General features: G+C 37.8%; 6 protein-coding genes across 7 annotated transcripts; 2 read left to right on the plus strand and 4 right to left on the minus strand.

Annotated features, from left to right (window-relative positions):
* Positions 1 to 281: 281 nt before the first annotated feature.
* On the minus strand, positions 282 to 3,690 carry LOC117615358 (aluminum-activated malate transporter 4). Its single transcript, XM_034344429.1, has 6 exons — positions 3,066 to 3,690; positions 2,777 to 2,914; positions 2,370 to 2,633; positions 2,093 to 2,229; positions 1,844 to 1,990; positions 282 to 1,341 (listed from the first exon to the last, which is right to left on the minus strand). Exons 1-6 carry the CDS (start codon positions 3,433 to 3,435, stop codon positions 682 to 684), a joined length of 1,716 nt encoding a protein of 571 aa, XP_034200320.1. The 5' UTR covers positions 3,436 to 3,690; the 3' UTR covers positions 282 to 681.
* Positions 3,691 to 5,380: 1,690 nt separating this feature from the next.
* LOC117630944 (KRR1 small subunit processome component homolog) lies at positions 5,381 to 9,457 on the plus strand. The gene is made up of 12 exons (XM_034363828.1): positions 5,381 to 5,671; positions 5,837 to 5,913; positions 5,997 to 6,107; positions 6,467 to 6,535; positions 7,017 to 7,073; positions 7,235 to 7,273; positions 7,375 to 7,479; positions 7,612 to 7,694; positions 7,819 to 7,900; positions 8,624 to 8,767; positions 8,919 to 8,990; positions 9,151 to 9,457. The coding sequence occupies exons 1-12, from the start codon at positions 5,485 to 5,487 to the stop codon at positions 9,262 to 9,264; spliced, it is 1,140 nt and encodes a 379-aa protein (XP_034219719.1). The 5' UTR covers positions 5,381 to 5,484; the 3' UTR covers positions 9,265 to 9,457.
* LOC117630931 (aluminum-activated malate transporter 9-like) lies at positions 9,394 to 12,342 on the minus strand. 2 transcript variants are annotated; one of them, XM_034363808.1, is made up of 7 exons: positions 12,219 to 12,342; positions 11,544 to 11,809; positions 11,312 to 11,449; positions 10,939 to 11,208; positions 10,698 to 10,834; positions 10,453 to 10,599; positions 9,394 to 10,347 (listed from the first exon to the last, which is right to left on the minus strand). In XM_034363808.1, exons 1-7 carry the CDS (start codon positions 12,326 to 12,328, stop codon positions 9,709 to 9,711), a joined length of 1,707 nt encoding a protein of 568 aa, XP_034219699.1. In that variant the 5' UTR covers positions 12,329 to 12,342; the 3' UTR covers positions 9,394 to 9,708. The 2 variants fall into 2 exon arrangements, with proteins under 2 accessions (XP_034219699.1, XP_034219708.1); XM_034363817.1 differs by having other exon boundaries at positions 11,544 to 11,835; positions 12,219 to 12,321.
* An 18-nt stretch (positions 12,343 to 12,360) lies between these two features.
* LOC117630953 lies at positions 12,361 to 14,233 on the minus strand. The gene is made up of 5 exons (XM_034363839.1): positions 13,833 to 14,233; positions 13,649 to 13,742; positions 13,486 to 13,523; positions 13,236 to 13,371; positions 12,361 to 12,889 (listed from the first exon to the last, which is right to left on the minus strand). Exons 1-5 carry the CDS (start codon positions 14,202 to 14,204, stop codon positions 12,474 to 12,476), a joined length of 1,056 nt encoding a protein of 351 aa, XP_034219730.1. The 5' UTR covers positions 14,205 to 14,233; the 3' UTR covers positions 12,361 to 12,473.
* Positions 14,234 to 14,341: 108 nt separating this feature from the next.
* On the plus strand, positions 14,342 to 16,184 carry LOC117615120 (homologous-pairing protein 2 homolog). The gene is made up of 6 exons (XM_034344125.1): positions 14,342 to 14,470; positions 14,578 to 14,603; positions 15,007 to 15,274; positions 15,372 to 15,442; positions 15,548 to 15,736; positions 15,824 to 16,184. Exons 1-6 carry the CDS (start codon positions 14,443 to 14,445, stop codon positions 15,956 to 15,958), a joined length of 717 nt encoding a protein of 238 aa, XP_034200016.1. The 5' UTR covers positions 14,342 to 14,442; the 3' UTR covers positions 15,959 to 16,184.
* Positions 16,185 to 18,388: 2,204 nt separating this feature from the next.
* On the minus strand, positions 18,389 to 20,901 carry LOC117622443 (suppressor protein SRP40). The gene is made up of 5 exons (XM_034353147.1): positions 20,181 to 20,901; positions 19,972 to 20,075; positions 19,700 to 19,871; positions 19,375 to 19,497; positions 18,389 to 19,244 (listed from the first exon to the last, which is right to left on the minus strand). The coding sequence occupies exons 1-5, from the start codon at positions 20,364 to 20,366 to the stop codon at positions 18,603 to 18,605; spliced, it is 1,227 nt and encodes a 408-aa protein (XP_034209038.1). The 5' UTR covers positions 20,367 to 20,901; the 3' UTR covers positions 18,389 to 18,602.
* Between the last annotated feature and the right edge of the window lie 400 nt (positions 20,902 to 21,301).

Below are 21,301 nucleotides of genomic sequence, written 5' to 3' on the forward strand. Positions count from 1 at the left end.
AACTTAGATTAGTGTTGTGTGATGGTGTGACCCTAACACTAAGAAGAAGAAATGCTTTTTAATATTATCTTCTTACGTCTTATCAATTGCTTGGAACTTAAAAAATTACTCTTCATTTTATTTTCAAGGGAGATCAGGAGACGGGGAGGTGGAGAGGTTGGAACTCTTTCTTGAGTACAAGCGATAGTCTAAACTACAATGGGAGCGGAGGTGGAGAAGTTTCAGTCAAAGCATATTCTTATTTTCACATTTATCGGCTTCAGGCTACTCCAAAAGAAAAAAAAAAAAAAAAAAAGGCTTTATTCATGGCTTATTATACACAACTACATGATACTATGATAGCCTATGACAATGAGACAAAAAAGGCATATGCATTTTTATGCTTGAAACGGATCCAAATTTCGTTTCCTTCTCCATCAATTGCTCATATAAGAATTTTTGTGATGAACCGGACTTTTGTGAAAATGGGGATTTCCCACCATGGCTTGCATCAAAGGGCATCAAATCAAGAGTTCAAAGCAGAGAACCTCACTCCCTGCCTTTGTACATCATTTTCAATACATCTGTAGAGCTAAACCGAAATCACTTTGTCAACTCGTTTGAGTTACCACCAGTGATGATGACCTCCAAATTTTCGGATCAAAATTATAACGCATATCTAGCCAACTGAAAAACCCACTCTTAATTCTTCAACCGCAACCACCTTAATAGTCTGGTCCAAAACCCAACCACCTCCTCTTTGACTTCAAATGGGTCCACAGGATCCTTAAACTTGGCTTTCTCACTGAGCTCTTTAAATTCATCCACGAGATTCTGAAGCCTAGCCACAAACTCAATCAGAAGTGATGCAAACGTTGCCAAAGATAAGGAGCTGGCGCTTTCATAAACTTTTGATTCTTCTGGTTCCTGTTGCACAACATGTGCATTAAACGAAAGGCGCGGCCAAGAAACTGGGTTTTTTAACAAGCTTTCCGAGGATATCCATTGTCGCATGGAAGGATCTGCACCCCCGCTAGGATTCTGAGGATCCCAGAATTCACTGAGAGAGTCAATCACCACCTGCTTATTTTCATTCTCTCTATCAACAAAATGCTGAGGTTCTTCATATTCCTTGGGCTGTATTTCAGGTGCCCATCTTTCTGAATTCACAAGAAGGTATGACTTTTCGTCTATCTTCATCTGCAACGCTTCTGCTGCTTCATGCACTTCAAAAAGTATGTCTTTCGGACTTAGTTTTTCCATCTTTTCCACTTTGCTTCCTAGCTCACGAAGTACTTTAGCACCTTCGTTACCAACTCTCTGAAGCTCCATGCCAAAAACCTGTCTCTTTTCTGGTGGAGCCTACAGAAACACATGCACGAAACCTGATTATGAAAACGGATAGGCCTGGAAAAGGGTATCATAAGTTATGGACTGGTAACCTAAGAAACACAGGATTAAGAAGAAATCTGTGCTCTTAGAATCTTAAACAACTAAGGGACCTGTTGTTGCATGGTTCAGAATCTTTTGTTGTCTTTGCAAACAGAGAAATGGGATGTAAGGCTATTCTATGCAAAGCCAAAACAAAATTTTTAGAATCCCTTCTTCTTGAGTAGTGTAATTGGCATGACAAATCAAAATTATTTTGAGGGAACGGTGCAAATCAAGTAAAACCAAGTTCAAGATTTAATGTTACAATAATCATATAATCATAAGGTCATTTTATTTTCAAATGAACAGTATGAACCATAAGATCCATCTCCTGGACTCATATATGGAGATTCAGAATTTAATGTCGACATTTTTCTTCTTCTGCTATATACATTCAGCAAAGCCACAGTAAAAAGGAAAGAGAAATATTTACCTGTATTTCTGAGAGTATGCATCCGTGCATTGCCATGACCATGAATGCACAATGCCTAAGTGAACCACCAACTTTGACATAGTGTCTCCAGGGATAATTGAATGACTTATAAGGGCCATGCGGTGGCTCCCATATTGCAAAGTCCAACTGCATAAACAGTGTTAAATTTGAGTAAGTTCAACCAATAATTCCTGACCTTATTCGGTTCAAATTTTGAAGAATAGAAGCAGAATTGTAATATCAGCACACCAGAGATTCCTCTTGGCTTGAAGATTGTACAGCCGATCTATAGCCACTATACAATGGGTCATCAGAAGCTTGGTAAGTGAGAATCTTTGAAGGAACTCTCTCATATTCAACACATTGCAGATATCCATTAACACAACCTATAACAGAACAAAACATGACACCTCAAGATCAATCTCGTAACTGCAATTGAGTATAAATCAAGATATACTCAACATTATGTCATTTTTGGCAGATATCTCCAGGAGACAATCAAAATTAAAGACAAAAATGAACCGACCTTCCAAAGAAACAGCAACACCCCTGAAGTTTTTCACCACCAGCTTGTGGAGATCCTCCCCTGCCCAGATGGGGTATATGAGTATATTTACACCCAAACATATGCCAGCACCGACTCCAATAAGCAATAATCGATAAATTGCTGTTTGGACGAATGATGAAGTCCCAGACACCAGGACGATACAATAAGTCAACAAGAATACCCGAAATCCGTATTCATAAGACTTCATTGGCGGATAAAGCTTGGCATAACTAGCACAAAAACCTAATACCACAAAACCCAACAGTCAATTCAGAGAAAGGATTTATCATAAACAAAGAAAACCTGCAAGGTGCCAAATAGTAAAGAACCAAAAAAAAAAGGTCAATTTCTCTACTGATATTGATTAATATCAACTAACTTAATACCTGCTATGAAAACACTGATTACAATAACAACCTCCTGGAGATCTCCTGCCCATACAGATGCTTCTGCGATACCCAAAGCAAGCCCTCCAGCCGAAAACGTCCCCAAAGCACGATTAAAACCTTTGTTCAGGGTTGCACCTTTAACAACAAAATGACAATAAACTTTCCATTAAGCACACAAACAAACGAAAAAGGGATCAACTTTGTTTGATACTATTGCTTTTTTCTGTAACTTGAAAACTGAATTAGACAAACATAAGCTGATAAGCATGATGAGAAGAACTAATACCTACGCTGAATTCAAAGACGACAACAACTGTGAGAATTGCCCAGATGGAATACTGGCTAACATCTTTAAGGGGCTCCTTGAAAAATATGAGCAGCGATACAATTGACAGTGACATCCCCATCTTGGCAGCAAAGACAGCTTTTCGAGGATCCGAGTGACCCATTTGATACAATTTGATAAAAGTATCCTGAAAACTCTTACAGAAATTGTTAAATCCATCAGAAACTGCTCGAAAACATCCACATTTAACATGATCATCGCCGGTTTCAGAGCTGTTGAGGCCAAAATCCGAGTAACCTTTTCTCGATAGCAGCCTCTCCTTGCTTCTCTCGGCAAAACTGTGCCTAAAGGAACCAATTTTGGCCGCCATTTATTCGACACAGACAGATATGAGATTGAAAGAGGAAAAAACTCAGGGTTTCAGAGAAACAAATAGTACACGAGGGGGATGATGACTCGTACAAGGAGACATTGACGCATCACCGTGAAAAAGGATAAAGCATTACTATGTATTAGAAAGACGGTGTCGTTTGGTCGTTTGGTAGTTTGGGCAGTTGAAAAAGTTTGGAGCTTGAGAGGTGGTTGAATGGGTGGTGCGACCGTGCGAGAGACGTGGAGAAAGTTATAGAACGCACGGAAAACAGATAAAAACTGGGGACTGGTAGGAGAGTGAAGCTTTTATGCTCTGCAGCCGTCCAGGTTCAGGCCCTCCACGTGTTACAATCCGGTTGGCTCTAGAATTGACATCTGTGGGTGGAAGCAGCGACCGTCAGGGGGTTTTATCATGTGCAGGAGGGTGTCGCTATCTACAGCTTACTCCAACACAGTCAACGAATCCCATATCCTTTTTTAAATAATTTTTGTGTGTGGTTATATCCACTTTTTTTTTTTTTTCCCCTTCTTATTTATCTCTCCTTTTCCTAATCTCGCCAGGTGATGGCCAGAGATGAAGATTTGATCATGAATTTTCTGTGAGATATTGGAAAGGCTATACGAAAAAGAGAGAGTCTTTCTGCCCGTGCAAGCCATAACTTGCTAAACGAAAAGAATCATTTATATTGTTATAAAAAAAATGGTTAAGTTTATATTTTTCATGATTGCCAGTCACATGATCTATAAAGGCTCATTTATTTTAAACAATCATTGACAAAAATATATATATATTTTTTTATAACAAAAGTATATCAGCAAAATCAACCATCCATACCAAAATTCAATCCATTGAACAAAACTGTATTAATTTGTTCTGAAATTTTCACCAATCAACTATATCGATTTCAATTTCAAATTTTTTTTATTGGCAATATTCTAATTTAATATAATATAATATAAATTAATGAGAGAGAGATTCGAACTCTGGTGCATAGTGTGGAGCACATCCACTCTAGCCAATTTGATTAAGCTCGTATATGCATTTAAATTTCAATTCAAGAAGAAAATAGATAGAAAATTATGAAGTTATAATCATACATAACTTAATTAGTTCTAAATCTAGTGGTACATCTCTTTATAATATCTAAAATTCGTGTCTTATCTTTACACTTCATAAAATAAAAAATTGTAATCATATAAAAAACACAAGGATATATATAGTTGGCTGAATTGGAGCCACTCCCCTATAAGTGTGTTTCTTATATTAAGGATTAAAGAGATTATTGAAAACAATTGGGTTAAAAAGTTAGGGTAAATTGTGAAAATGGTCCTCAAACTTGTATGCGATTTACATTTTGGTCCCTAAATTAAATTATTAGTCCAAATGGTACATAAACTCTATTTTAATCGCTCATTTGATCCAACCGTTACATTTTCTGTTAAATGTAACCAAATTTTAGGGGTAAATACGACTTTTCATAATTAACAAATAAAATAGGGTTAAAATAAATACAAAATTAGAAAATAATTGAAGAAAAAGAGAGGAAAAAATCATGAGACCCAAACCCCCTCCCTTCAATTTCTTCTCCCCTATTCCAATTACTGAGTTTTTATTTTTTTTATTTTTATTTATTTTAATGTACGAAATGACCAATTTGCCCTCATATTTAACAGCAATATTGACAGAATGTAACGGTTGGATCAAATGGGCGATTAACATAGAGTTTATGTATCATTTGGACTAATAATTTAATTTAGGAACCAAAATATAAATCGCATACAAATTTGAGGACCATTTTCGCAATTTACCCTAAAAAGTTATTATTTTAAGCCACAAAAATAACCTGCTACATAATGTTATTTTTTGGATGGTAAAATCAGATGTCTACGCTTATTTTATTGTTGAATTTTCCCAGCAAAATAACGGCCCTTTTTTTTCGTCACTACTTGGTAGTAGATAAAACGGGCCGACCCATGGGTTTTTAACTGGTTCACTCTCTATACGTCTAGGGTTTCAAACACCGAAGCAAAACACAACACAGCGACGATGGAGAGCAGCGAAAACGGCGGCGTCGAGCCCAAGCAAAAGAACAAGGGCAAGCACCGCAAGCCAAAACCTTGGGATGACGACCCAAATATAGACCGCTGGAAGATTGAGAAGTTCGACCCTTCTTGGAACGAAGGTGGCATGCTTGAAGTCACCTCATTCTCCACGCTATTCCCTCAATACAGAGGTACCAGCTCTCTTCTTCTTGTTCCTCTTCCTTCATTGTGCGTTTGGCTGCTTAGAAATTGTGGGAAAACAAATGTAAATTTGTTACTTTTTAAGTTTTAGTCGTGAGAAAAGTGCTTGAGATTTTGGGTCACGTTTGATGGGGTGCATTTGCATTGCCTTGCAGAAAAATATTTGCAAGAAGCCTGGCCTATAGTGAAATCTGCTTTGAAAGAGTATGGCATTTCATGTGAACTGAATCTGGTATGTCTCAATAACTGTTGTTTGTTCAAACTCGTGTATGATTTGAAGTACCTAATAAATTGTTGCATTTATAATGTGGTTAGGTTGAGGGTTCCATGACAGTCTCTACAACCAGAAAGACTAAGGACCCATATATTGTTGTCAAAGCTAGGGATCTTATCAAACTTTTGTCAAGAAGTGTTCCTGCTCCTCAGGTACAAAGTCAGATTTCTTTATTGTGATTATATTTTTTTTTTGTGAATTAGTTTTTCTATAAGTTCAAATGGATTGTATTCTTATATACTTTATAAGTTCAGTCGATGTAATTCCTTTTCTCTATTGAGGCTATTATATTGGTTTCAGAATCAGCAGTAAAAATGTACTTTATATTTTATGTCATAGTATTTGTATCTCAATGAAAAGCTCAGTAGAAATATTACTACCTATAATATATGATATTTATGCTGAAATTTCTATTGGAAACTCCTTTTTTTTCTTCTTCATGGAACTGATTTAAGGGCTGAGCTATTTTTTGTTAATTTTCTGATTCAAGTTCTCAACTTTTTGGTTTCAGGCAATAAAAGTACTGAATGATGAAATGCAATGTGACATCATCAAGATTAGTAACTTGGTGAGAAATAAGGTGTGTATTGCTTCAACTTCCTTTCATTTATTTGCATCAGGGGACTGTCAATTTTCTTAAAAACAGATCTAAGTCATTGACCTCCTATCAGTTTTTACTTTTATTTTATTTTTTGGAAACCTTCTATGTAGTTCTAATGCAGGACCTTAAAGTTTGATGCCAAATACTAAGTTGTATTATAAAATTGCGGTGTAGAATTCTAAGTTGTAGAGTAGAGTTGTGGCTTTGACATGTCAAATGCTTCCGGATGATTTTCAAACCTATGTTTCCCTTTATTTGGGTACAATAGCTGGGCTACAAGATAGGAGGTACCCCTCCACTTTCCTCAAACTCCTCCATAACCTTTGGGTTCAATCCCTACCCAATACCCCCTTTATTACTAGGGAAGAGGTAGGACTTGGCTACAAATAAGTACTGACTGCGGAACTTTTGTGCAAGAACTGACTTTTCAACTTGCTCCAATCTCTTCCATTGAGTGCAGGAACGATTTATTAAACGGCGGCAACGTCTCATGGGCCCCAATTCGTCCACTTTAAAGGTGCATAAAGTGATTCAGATATTGTGTTTTACTGACTACTGTCACCCAAGAATAAGAAAAAGAAAAATTATAATGCCAATATCTTTGATTACACATTCCATTAGGTGAATCTTTAAATCTTTGTGCTGTTTCTCTAATCTTACATTATAATTTGGATACAGGCACTTGAAATACTGACGGGCTGTTATATTCTGATCCAAGTAAGTGTTCTATTCCTTGTGATTTTGATTGCTATGTTGCACATTTTTATTTGAAGTGAAAGTATGGATTAAAGATTTTTAATTTTCTTGTAAATGGATAGGGAAACACTGTTTCTGCAATGGGTTCATTTAAACCATTAAAGCAAGTCAGGAAGATTGTGGAAGACTGCATGCAGAATGTAATGCATCCCATATTTCATATCAAGGTGAATATAGTTGTATTGTGTGATTTTTTCAATATTGCTCTTTCACTTTACAAAGTTACTGTTTTTGACCTGAAGATCTCTAAATGAATGTCTCTCTTAAGTGCCTTTTATCTCTTCCCTCCTGGTAAACAGATTCTCATGGTGAGGAAAGAACTTGAAAAGGATCCAACACTGGCACATGAGAGCTGGGATAGATTTCTTCCGAAGTTTAAGAAGTATGACATCTATTTCATTTGTTTGTAATTCTGTGCATGCATAAAATTGTATTACTTTTATTTTGAACTATTCTCTCTCTCTCTCTCTCTCTCTCTCTCTCTCTCTCTCTCTCTCTCTCTCCAGGAAAAATATTAACCAAAACAAGGTTAAGAGTAAAGAGAAGAGACCATATACACCTTACCCACCTCCTCCACAACCTAGTAAGGTGAGCGATTGCTACCAGACCCTTGTTTGTTTTGTCCTCCTGCAAGGATTCTTTGTCCTGTTGTGTCTGCTTTTATAATGTTTGGTCCTTCTGCATCCTGTGGTTCTGCATGAAACTTTTATAAAGTTGCTATATTTCTGAATGAAGCATAATAAGGTTGCTATACTCCTAAATGAGCATAACAAATTGCTATATTTCTGAAGCTACTTTGTCTATATGGATGGCATGTAATCTGCCTAAAAATATGAAAATCTCAGCAGTCCTTGTCATAGTTAATGGTAGAGGCCTAATTTGTTGATATTTTTACCATTTTAGTTCTTGATTGTAGTCTGATTTGTATCTATGTAAATATCCATTCTTTTTTCCTGATGTTCTTCATTTTCCAGGTAAATTTAAATTTGAATGGAAAATCCTTTTTAGTTGTCGGATGCATTTTGGCTGTTGCTTTTTTATCTCTGTTGAATGAAGACTTTCTTTAGAATCATTGGTTGTAGTGGGCCAGATAATTTATATAGAGATTTTTTTTTTTATAGGTTTTATTGATTTGTTTTGTATGTGAAAAAAAATGATTAGTCTTGGATTACTTGTTTTCTTCCTTTTCCCTTGATTGTTATCATTCTACTTGAAAGTCTTGGATTACTCACTCTTTATGAGGAGTTTTTCTATAATCAAATTGAAAGATGTGAATAATATGTGCTTACAATGTTATAAAACCTTTTTCAGATTGACATACAATTGCAAACTGGAGAATACTTTTTGAATGACAAAGTGAAATCAGCAAAGAAGTGGCAAGAGAGGCAAGAGAAGCAGACTGAAAAAACTGCAGAAAACAAGCGAAAAAGAGAAGCTGCTTTCATCCCTCCAAAAGTAGGGACATATGAGTTCCACCTAGAAATTTATCTTTTGTTTGTATCATGTGCTTTGAGGTTCTTATTATATCTTCCTAGTCAGGAGCCTGGATTTTTTAAATTATGTCCTTCCTACAAGCTATTACTAATTTTTCTTTTTTCTGAATCAGGAGCCTGCAGTTCAGGATACCAAATCTGACGATGGTGGCAAAGACCTGGCTGCCATGGCCGTATCTTTAAAGGTAAATTGAAATGATCTATAGAACTCAATTATACTTTCTGAAATTGGCATGACAGGCTGAAGGGTCACATTTTGATTCAAATAGAAAAACATGGGTCTCTTCTTGGTTTCTTTCTACCTTTCCTTTTTTTTGTTAATTGCATCCCCTGGTTGTTTTGCAGAAAAAGGCAAAAGAGTATGGAAGACTAAACTCGGCTGAGAATGTAAATGCAGAAGCATATATTGCGGAATCTGGAGAACCTTCCAAAAAGAAATCCAAGCGCAAGCATTCTTAGATATTTTGAATTGTGGGTTGTGATATGTTGCCTCATAGATGAGTGTTGGATGTGTATGATCTGATCAAACTTGACTCATATTTTTGTCGGTGCGTCCAGTATGTTATCATGTATGCAAGGCATTATCCAAACTTACAAATCAAATGTATTAAACAAAGGAACTTAACGAGCAATTTTCAATATAGTTAACAAACTGCATGAATGTTTTGGAATTAGGATCTTATATTTTCAAGATTGGAATTTTCTGCTATATAAAATAAGCATTCAGCCCAACTTCAATAACGTTTCCCATTAGGTTGAAGTAATAACACAATCGAATGCCACAAGATTTTCAGAAGCTTCACCCAGTAATTGGAAGAATATGATGATGAAAATGGAAGCCGGTAGTTTGAATTAAACACCCAACCCATCTCAAGTTTTGTACCTGAAACCCCAAATCTGCCGCTACCATGGCCAAATCCCAGATTTCTTTGTAGGCGGTGCATTAAGAACAGGCACCTTAAAGTCTGCTTTCTCCCCAAGTTCTTGGAAGGTGTCAACCACATTTTGGAGCCGGGCAACAAGCTCGATCAGAAGCGATGCGAATGTGGCCAAGGACAGGGCGCTTGCGCTTTCGTATGTTCTGCAATCATCTTCATTAATGACTCCATGGCCACCAAATGAGAGAGGCAAGGGCCAAGATGCTTGATCCCTAAACATGTTGTCTGATGAAGCACTTTGTGGTGCACAAGGTGTGCATGCTGTTGTAACTGGCCTCAGGTCAAGCACAGTTTCACTTAAGGACTTAAAACCCAATTGCATATTATCAAGTTCCTTAGCATCCAAAAGCCTTTGAGGGTCGTCTTCTAGCTCTTTAGGCCGTCTTCCAATTTCCCACCTCTCTGAGTTGACCAGAAGGTACGATTTTTGGTCTATCTTCTTCTGTAAATGCTCCGCTGCCTCGTGCACATCTTTGAGTATGTCGCCGGGGCCTAGCTTTTCCATCTTCTCTACTTTCTTTCCAAGTTCTCGCAAGACTTTTGCACCTTCTGCTCCTACCCGCTGGAGCTCGCTACAAAAGACCTGCCTCTTTTCTGCTGGGGCCTGCATGCATGTACAAAATTACAAGCCAATAATCTTATAAAAAGCTTCTTCTTTTTTTACCAAAGAAAGAACTGGTTGAATATACAAAAACATAAACATAATCACCTGTATTTCGGAAAGAATGCATCCATGTAGAGCCATAACCATAAATGCACAATGCCTCAGTGCACCACTTAGTTTGACAAAATTTATCCAAGGATATTTCAACATTCTGTAACGCCCATGAGGTGGTTCCCAGATTGCAAAGCCCAACTGCACTTGTGGAAAACATGTCAAGTAATTAACAACTCCCCTGCTTCCGCGCTAGAAAAATCAAAACCCAATTCTTGTCCAAGTCGGACAAATCATACCAGAGTTTCTTCTTGGCTCGTAGATTCTACCGCGGATCGGTAGCCCTTGTATAGCGGATCATCTGCAGCTTGGTATGTAAGAATTTTTGATGGGATCCTCTCATATTCAGTACACTTCAAGTACCCATTAACACAGCCTGACCAAAAAATTTGGATAAATTAATAGAGCAGAAAGCTAATTAGGAGTTGAAAATTTTCGGTGAAGACAAAGACATGCATGCAATGTTGAACATATATATACCCTCTAATGAAGCCGCAACCCCCTTGAAATTTTTCACTACCAAGTTATGCAGATCCTCTCCTGACCATATGGGGTATATGCATATATTCACAACCAAACAAACAGCAGCACCCACTGCAATAAGCACCAATCGAGTCGCAACTGCCTCATTATATTCCCTTGTTCTGTTCCCAGCAACCATGAGGATACAATATGTCAACACAAAAACCCGAAAGCCGTACTCGTAGGGCTTCATTGTTGGGTACAGCTTCAAGTAAGATGCGAAAAATCCTGAAGGGTCTCAAAGAATCAGAGTTAGAAAAGTGGAAAAACCAAATATTTCGAAGGAGATTAAGTTTAAATATGGTTTTAGTTTGCAAATACTAGTACGAACCAACGATGAAAATGCTCATAACAATTACAACTTCTTCCAAGTTTGCAGCCAGTAAAGATAGCTCAGCAAAGCAGAAGGCAAGTATTCCAGCAAACAATGTTCCCAACCCCCGATTGAATCCCTTAATGAAAGTCCCTCCTGCATGAAATAAAAAATAAGATTAATGTTACGTTAAAAAGAAAAATTAAAAGCCTGAACTGTGACGTTACATTTTGAAGTCAAATGTTTATACCTATGCTAAACTCGAACATCACAATGACCGTGAGGATAGCCCAGATTGAGTACTGACCAATGTCATGATATGATTTTTTCCAAAATATTAGCAGAGAAACAATGGACAAAGCCAGTCCCATTTTTATTGCAAAGATGACTTTCCTGGGATCAGAGCGGCCCATTTCCCATGCTTTACTAGCAAAGTCTAGTAAATCTTTCCAATACTTCATAAAATTGAAACATGTGCATCTGCTTTCTGCTTTTTCATACTCATCTGCTTTGAAGCTGCCCAAAAGAGAATTTTCCATGCCCCAACAAACAGCAGAGCACCACAAATTAGCAAGCAAGAACTTGAAAACTAAAAGTGAGGAAAATAATAAACACAATTTATTGGTTTATATTTGGCAAAAAGAAAATGCTTCAGTGAAGAGAAAAGAAAAAAGAAGGAAAAATCTCACACCAGAGAGTGACTCATTATTGACAACTTGACAAAGCATTTTGTTGGTTTATATTTGACAAAAACAATATGGTGGCCCGGGGCGGTGAGTCACATGCAAATATATTTGATTTCCCATTATTACTCTTATTCAATTTTATTTTCCATTTACTTTATTTAGGTAATTCTAGCATGCATGACTCTGCCTCTGGTGAAAAATAATGTATGGCAAAAATTGTTGGCCCCATGGCCTTTTACCCTTTAGAGAATAGAGGGGAAACTTCATTCCCCTGTCTTTCTGTTTGTACATTGTCTTGTTGTCCTAAGATGAATAGAGGAAGCTTCACATTTTCATGTCGTGGTACCATTTCTGGCACTGCTGTCTTTGTCCTGGGATGAATAGAGGAAGCCTGATCTGCTCTTGAAATATAATAAAGTTACAGATCTACATTTAATCCACTGGAATATCAGTGAGCTATATTGCTATTATTGTGCACGGTAACCAACGTGTAGTTACAGTTCCTCATCCAGATTCAAACAAACAAGGTACGCAACTAAGCCAACCACTGGCACAAATCTAAGATAATTTACAATACCAATCTTACTGCTCTGAACATTTTGAAGATTTTCACCAATCAACCAAGGCTGGAAGACAGTGTAAAGACCAATATCCCAAATGAATGCATAAGCCAGCCTCTCTGATCCTAGATAACTGATCAAGAACTCCCATCTGTCTGAAATGCTCCCAAAGTTGCCGTCCATTCGGCCAAAAAGAGCCCACAATGCAGATATCAGACATATCACTCCACCAACAAGTCCGACAATGGGAGCACCATTGGTCATCACAGACCCAAGTTGTGAGCGCTCGCTCGGAGTGTAGTCTGACTCAGCCTCATTTAGCCGAATAGCCATGTAAGGTATTAAAAAAGCTGTTCACATCATATACGAAACAATCAGGACATAAGGTTGGTGGAAATGTAGCTGGAGTCTAAACCATGCTCGTTACAAAGTAAACTAGAAATCATAGATTATCAAATTAAAGTGATTTTAGCTTACAATCACATATATAATTTGTGTTTCCTAGACAGTTGGGCAATGCATGATCTTGATTGAGAAATTAACAAGATGATATGCCAAACAAAAGATTGTTGCTTTCTGTACATATTTTCTGCGTAGGCTATTGAAGGTAAAGATAGTTGCATTTGTGACCTACATGGTTAAGCTAATCCAACACTCACTCAATCCTCAAATACGAGAGTTTGGAAGAAAGCATACTATTTGTAAGAAACATCTGAAAGCCCCATAAGACGTCTAGAGACCCCTTGTATCTGTCCCTCTTACGATCCGTGAACAGCAAAGGAGCAAACATGAATGTCCACCCAATTACAAAGTTGAATAGCCCTTCTGACATCTAATTCAAACACATAAACAGAAAAACATTGGCCTATGATTATAAAAAAAAAAATGCTTAAATTATGAAACTTGGTAGTAAAAACCACATTTACTTGGAATGACAAATTCTTACAGGGTGAAGAACTGGGGCATTAATCAAACCAGCAGTAACTACTCTGCCAAAAAGTTCATTTCAGAATTCATCAAGAGAAAAATTAATAAGAATTTTACCAGTATTTGTCTAGTAGAGCAGAACCCAGAAAAATCAATAACAAATATGACCCAGTTGAGCTTACCAGAGTTCAAAAGAGGCAAGATAAAGAAAAAATTCAGAGACAGGCCGACAAGAGAATTCACTGTATCAGAACTTATAGCCCACACTGGGTCTCCCTGTTGTAATATGAAAAGCAAAAATATTCATCAGCTAAGATTGTATATAAGAATGTGAGTCAAGTCAAAAAGAAGGCTACATTTACACACGGGAGCATAAGGAAGGAGAAAAAGCCACAAAATGTAGACTGCCTCAGCAACCCACAGAACAATCTGAAGCAGTCTCTCTGAGCTATCATTCTCCTGTTGAACAGTGGTTGTGGGTTTTCGACGAGCCGCGCGGCACACAAGTGTTTTCAATTTAGAGTCCCTTTTGTGGGTTGCGGGTGATTGTTGTGAAGGCCACTTTTGGAGGTCCAGTGCTGCAAAAACTGGCCTTTGTGTGCAAAAATGGGTCTTGGGACGAGGGCTGAAGGAGGGTTTGGTTGAGAAAATGGTGCGGTTGGTGCAGAGCAGAGGCTGAGATGTTGTGCTGCTGATGACGGCCATCGTTTCTGAGAACGAAACGGCATTGCGTGGCATGCCTCACGACACCAAATTAACGAGTTGTTTATGTAAATTCGGTATTTGATGCGGGGGTAAATTTGTCCAATCAAACACTCGACATTTAAAGAGGCAGACGACGCCGTCCCGAAAAAGGAGGCCCATTATTAGCCTACGAGTTTTAGGAGGCAAAGGCCTTTGTTTTCGTTCCATTTCAAAACGAAAGCAAAAACTTTCAGAAGCTTCTTCCCGCCCTTTTCCGTACAGTTTCCGATCAATGGCTCCCAAATCCGATAGCACTGACGGTAACCAAATTCGTGAACGCTTCTTTTTTGTTGAGCTGATTTGATTTTCAATCTGGTTTTACTGAATGTTAAACTTCTTGTTGCTTTGGTTTTACGAAATATTGCAGCTATCGTTCTCAGATACTTGAATGAGGTAAAATCAAATTTCTTATCATTAATCGTCTGCGTTGAGGTCTTATTACTTTCGTTTCTCCGATTATTATATACTTTCTCTGGATCGAATTATTTTTTCTTATTGAATTGATGAAATGTGTATTATTCCCTTCCGAATTTTTGGGCTGTTTGGGAGGTGGGAAAATCGAATTTGTCATGATTGAGCTCAACTGAGCTTCCTCCACAAGTCAGTTGTGATTAATTTGCTTTTTCTTGTTGTTTTTTGTTGTTTGTCTCTGTTTCCCTATAGTTTTACTAGAAAGAAAATAAGTTAAGAAATTGAAAAAAGTTGTGCAGATATTTTCTAGGGAAACAAACAGAAGACACTAGGCACAGTATGTGCTCTCCCTAATGCTCATGTAAACTTGTCTCTCTTTATACAGCAAAATAGGCCACTGAATTCTCAAAATGTGGCGGATGCATTGCAAAAATACAACCTCAAAAAGGCAGCCATACAAAAAGCTCTGGATACTCTTGCTGATAATGGGAAGATTTCATTCAAGGAGTATGGTAAGCAGAAGGTATACCTTGCTCGGCAAGACCAATTCGACATTCCAAACAGTGAGGAGCTCAGCCGGATGAAGCAAGAAAATGAAAAACTGCAAGAACAGTTGGGTGAACAAAAGAGATCGATTAGCGAGGTTGAGGGAGGTACATGTTAAATTCTTTACTGCATTTCATGTTTTCCAGAATTGATTTAAGACTTTGGCTCGTGAATTTGAATTTTCGTTTTGCACCGTTGTTGCAGAAATTAAAGCTTTGCAGTCAAATTTGACCCTGGAACAAATAAGGGAGAAAGAAGCCAAACTGACAAATGAGGTAAGCAAATTGGATATGTTTGACATTACATTAGTCAAAATATGTGTCTGGGAAAAAGAGGCTATGAAATATGGATGAAGTGTGGAGTTTTGAATTGTGTATTAGGTTAATGAAATGGAGGACAGATTGGAAAAATTGCGTGGAGGAGTTACCTTGGTCAAGCCAGAAGACCGCAAGGCAGTTGAGCAAATGGTATATGAGAAAATAAGTCAATGGAGAAAGCGCAAAAGGATGTTCAAAGATCTGTGGGATTCTATTACTGAGAATTCACCTAAAGATGTCAAGGAATTTAAGGTTTGCCTATATGGGATCTTCTGTGTTCTTATGAACTTAGGCATTATGCTATGGTGTAGTTGTAAATAGTCTGTTATGTTATTGCAGGAGGAGATCGGGCTTGAATATGATGAAGATGTTGGTGTGAGTTTGCAGTCATATAGTGACCTGCTACAACGTGGCAAGAAGCGATCATCTGGTGACCTGCAACAACAGTGTGCAAAGCGGCCTCCACTCCAGTGAGTTTTTTTTTTCTGATGAAGCCATGCGTCGTCAACGATTTGGAAATGAGTTGCCTGGCTTTCGTAGCAAAGGATGATCTGCTTCAAATGCATGTAATGTATATTTTGCATGCTCTGGAGATTAATATTTAGGCTTACGTTATGTATCCTAGTTGATAAATCAGACAGTTTACTGATTTAACATGCTGAAACCTTTTACAAATTATAAATATGATACAATTTATCTAGCTCTATTGGCTTTTGAGACGAGTTATAGTGTCTAGCCCATACTTGCAATAATGTATGAGCCAGTTCTGAAAGAGGACCTATCCTAAGCATGTACTCAAACTTACCCAAGACACAAAGTCCTAGGCATGTATTATTTTGTATTATAAATATATGTGAGTCATATGATATATGCTTTCATATAAAGCAATGAGTCGAAATAAAAACACAATTAGGTTATGTTTCAGTCTATGAGCCCAAGCCCATAAGAGAACTTTGTTAAAGTACCAGTCCATAAGTGAAACACTGCGTTTCACTAACCCTATCTTCACCTTTTTTTGGACGAATCCTGCTTCTACGTTCTCAACCGCCCCAACCATTTCTGCTTTGGGTTCTGTTCTTCAACTCCTCCTAGAAATGGTTTTGAAATTTCTGTGATTTTGGGAGCCCAACTCGACCACTAATATCGTGTTTTGGCCCAGCTCAGCCTAGAGGTATTGTACCTCACAAACAATTAGGATTCAACTCAACATGTTACCTAATTCAACTGAAAATTTGATTTATTGCTAATTACAATTTACATTAAATTTGGAAAGATTATGTTCATTTCTCTCCATAAAATAGGGTTGTAATTAATGCACGTATTCATTTGCTTTTTCTAATCCAGGTTAGTATTCTTGATTTGTTATTAAGTTTATTGGCTTATTATAATGTGATTCATGGTGGTGTTGTTCTACTAATTTCATTTCATGAAATAGGTTTGTATGAAAATTGTCTTGGTATTTCTTAGACTCTAGCATAGGTTGGGATACTCTAAACTACTCTTATCGATAAACAAAAATCCCGGAAAAATAATTTTAAAAAAAATATTACTATATCTAGGTAAAGCGTATAGCCGTACGGCTACATTATTTATAAAAAGAATTATTATTTTTTTTAAAGGAACCAGTAAGGCCGGTCGGCTATACTATTAAAATATTCAAATATATTAAAAGTGTATAGCCACAAGGCTATACTCTTTAAATATATTTTAAATATTCGTATATATTTAAATCGTACAGCACGCGGCTATACTATTTAAATATTCAAATATATTAAAAGTGTATAGCCGCACGGCTATACTCTTTTTTAAATATATTCGTATATATTTAAAGAGTATAGCCTGGAGGCTATACACTTTAAATATATATTTTTAAATATTTGTATATATTTAAAGAGTATTCAAATATATTAATGTAAATATCAAGTATTTTTTTATATACGAATATTCAAAGTATTGCCGTTAGGCTATACTATTTCTTTTATATAAAAAAATCCGAAAATCGAGTATCACTGCGCAACTATACTATTTCTTTTTAAAAAAAATTAGAAAAAACCAGAGTACAGCCAAGTGGCTATACTATTTCTTTTTAAAAAAATTAAAAAACCGCGTATAGCCGAACGGCTATACTATTTCTTTTTTGAAAAAATAGCCGAGTAAAGCCGTATGGCGATACCATTTAAAAAAAATTGGGGAAACCCTGGTATAGCCGGCCGGCTATACTATTTCTTCTAAACAAATTGGAATAACCAAGTATAAGTATAGCCGCGCGGCTATACTCTTTCTCTCCCCTATGATATTCTAACCCAGGATCTGCAATCTAAATTAGAGTCCTATCTGATGTTTCCATTTAATTTGGCACCACCAGAGCTTGAAAAAATGGATTGAAAAGTTGGTTCCGTTAGGTTTGAATCAAATAATCCATGCATGAACGGTAGAAGGAAATACTAGAGAGCGAATTTTGAGGAAAACACTGTTTAAACACTGATTGTTAATAATAACCCTCCTCAAGCTCTGAATCGAAGCCTAAAAATGGTCCTCACTTATCTCTCATCTCTCCGCCTCCATCACCTCCTATCTCTCTACCTCCCTCGTGTCTCTCCTCTTTCTCTGCCTCCATATCTCCTCGTGCCCGCATTTGAAATAAGATGAGCCCAGCAGTAGCTACAAAGAAAAGTAACTCCTGGTGCCTACCCCTAACGATTAGGGTGAAAGAGCAGCGGTGTCCTCCCGCCTAGCGCCTAGGCCGTTTTTTCGAACACTATCAGAAGTGAATGTTAGACGGTGCCTTCTCAATTTTTTTCCTGTAAGAATTTGTTTGGGGTTGTGTTTGTGCTGCAAATTGTAATTCAAGGGTGTTGAATCGGAGGAGTTCAAGTTGAGGAAATTTGTGCACTCATGCCCATGTACAAGTAGAACCCACTTCAATTCCCAGACTAAAATTTTGAGACCTCACAATATCAACAAATTAGAACTGAAAGTACCGATGTTTCAAAAATTATCATACTTAAGTTTACATTTCCACCAACAACAAAAAACAAAAAAATCGAAGATAGAGAAACAATCAAATTTATAGACGACATAATTTATTAGCAAAACCAACAAACAAGACTGGTGATTCTCAGTACCCACGCACCCCTCTTGTCCTCAGAGAGAATGGTGCCTTCTCTATGTTCAATCTTGGTGGGCTTTGCCTTCCAGACCCTCCAGCAGCATGTGCTGACTCAACCTTCAGCCCAGATTGAAACCTTGAAGGAATTTGCTTATGAGATGAGGGCATGGCACTTTGTTCATTGTCACTCTCACTCTCATCAAACGCTATATCCTTCCCTGAAAGACTGGCATGGACTATGGCATCTCCATCTGAATCTAAACTCGAAGAAGAAGTTGACCTCTTCAATTCTTCACCTCGATTTTGCTCATTTTGTGATTCAGATTCACTTTTAAAGGACTCATATCTGTCAGATAACCTTCCTCGTTTACTACCGGGACTATTTTGATCATCAGGATCGTGAGATTCAGACCTAGACAGTTCCACTGCTGCTCTTGCAGCTGCTGCCGCATAAGCTGCAGACTCGAAAGCTGCTTGAGCAGCATCAGCTACATCCTTGTATTTCCTGTTCTTAAGTGAACCAGAGAACCTATCATCTTTTTCTGTCTCTTGAGAGAAAGCCTGCAAATTATCCGCTGATGCCGTGCCACTTGAACTGGCCGGTGGGTTTGGTGCAGCCTGGTTTTGATTCTTGTTCACATCCAACTTCTCCTGCGTTATTGATCACACACACACAGAACAAAGCACGTGCCATGAATACATAATTGTCAAAGTCTCAGAGCAAATGACAGTTCAATTCTATTCCTCTTGTAATTCCTTTTTTTGTTTTCGAGTTGCATACCTCAGTGGAAACAGAAGTAGTTTCCTCCAGCTGCAGAACAATGCTGTTCTCTGCAGCAATTTCTTTGAGCACCTTCACTCTGATCTCCAAAACTGGCATCCTAGTTGACAGTTTTTGCATCATCTACAGAAACCCAATATCCACACAAAAATATGCAACTATTAATAAGGGAAAAGTGGCAAAAGTAGTCAGAGACTTTTCCCTTTTCTTCTTTTAATGGCAAAAAGGAACAAGATCTCATTTATGTCATATTTGGTGTTTCTTTTGTCTCATTGAACAATTTCACAAATTCATATATTCACTTCCCAAAAAAGGAAATACATACCGTAAGGTTGACTCCACAATTGTTGCGCACTTCAATGGCACGAGCAGCAAATTCCTTGCCAAAACGAGAGGTGAGAACCGTACGAATCTCTTGAAGCTCTGGGAAATCCCCACATCTTGAAGCCGCATAAAGCAAACTCGACGTTGCCTCCCTCAGTTCATCAGGACATACTCTGTAGATAAAACCAAACCACAAGCTTATCTGATCAGCCTAGCAAAGCTATGCATGAATATAACACCACAAAAAGTAATTAAATGAGATCACTAGCAAACCTTTCTTGTTCAATGAGGTGAACCCTTTCAATCACGAGATTGCAGTAACGCTCTATCATGACAAGCACATCCAACATATTCTGCTCCTTAATCACCTGCTCCACCTGCCAACACCAAAACAGAGCCTCTCAGTCGCAAAGTCAACGAGAAAAATAAATTACCGAGAAAAAAGATTTGATCACAAAGTTAGAAGAAAATATAAATCCTACCCGAAGAAGAGCTCGTTCATGGTGACCAAGTTGGAGGAGCTGAAGAACATCAGAGCGGGCTTGGGAGAACTTGACCTGGCGCAGGTTCTTGAGGACAGCAAGGCGAGACAGAGCAAGATTCAAAAGTGGTTTGAGCTTGGAGGTCTTGTAAGTCCTTCCGAGCAAAGCATCGAGCTTTCTTCCCATATCGCCTTCTTTCTTCTGTATAATTCCAGGCACAACCCAACAAACGAGCCCTGGATCGTTTGCTCCTTTACGAGATGACGACGATTGAGAGAAAGCACGAATGACTCGGTGACTGTACGACTTTCTATGAGTACATGGAGCTTCTTCGCTGCTTACGTGTTTTGTTTATGTGTTTTTGTAGACTTTTTGGCTTAAGGGCTAAGTCTCTAGATGGAGATGATGCAAATGTAGACGTGGTTTTAGTAAAACGCGGCTTATTAGTCTTAGATGGACAATTTCTGCGAAGAAAGCCAGAAAGCATCCAGTTGGTCAGACGCACTTCGGACACGTGGATCACGGTCGCCACGAAATGAAATCTTTCTAAGGAATGGGTTTGTTTATGGTAAGTAACAGCTTCTTGTTTTGCTCTAGTGGTTAGGCAACAATGCAGGGTGCTTCCCAGATCTGGACAAACTGGTGCTGGTTCTGCCTATTGAGGAGGATTTTGGTGAAGTTAGGGCAAGTGAAAGACGAAAACAATTTCTAATGAATGTTAATTCTGCTGTAATTCCTAAATGTGCAGGGTATATAATATATATATAGGATGGATCAACTTTGTTCCTCAATCTTCCCAATTTGGTGGTTCGGTTAGGCGTCGTATTAGCAGTGGACCCATTACTTAGCAGTGGCCAAATGAATAACACAACCAACAAAATAGAAATAATATAGGATTATCCTCCAAGGCCTATACCCGACAAGTTAGTAGGGATGGCGATTGCTGAGGGCACTTTTGAGTGTGGTCTTGGTGACTTGTGAGGAGAAATGAATGTGAAGTGGAAGCTTCTTAGCGATCTTTTGTAAGACTGAACCCAAAAATTGCAAGAAACCTATTAATTTGAATTCGTCAATCTCCATTTGACCACAGAAGACGGAACCTACCAACTAGTCTAGAAGGG

This window comes from Prunus dulcis, chromosome 1 (genome assembly GCF_902201215.1).
Source record: "Prunus dulcis chromosome 1, ALMONDv2, whole genome shotgun sequence".
Classification (NCBI taxonomy): domain Eukaryota; kingdom Viridiplantae; phylum Streptophyta; class Magnoliopsida; order Rosales; family Rosaceae; genus Prunus; species Prunus dulcis.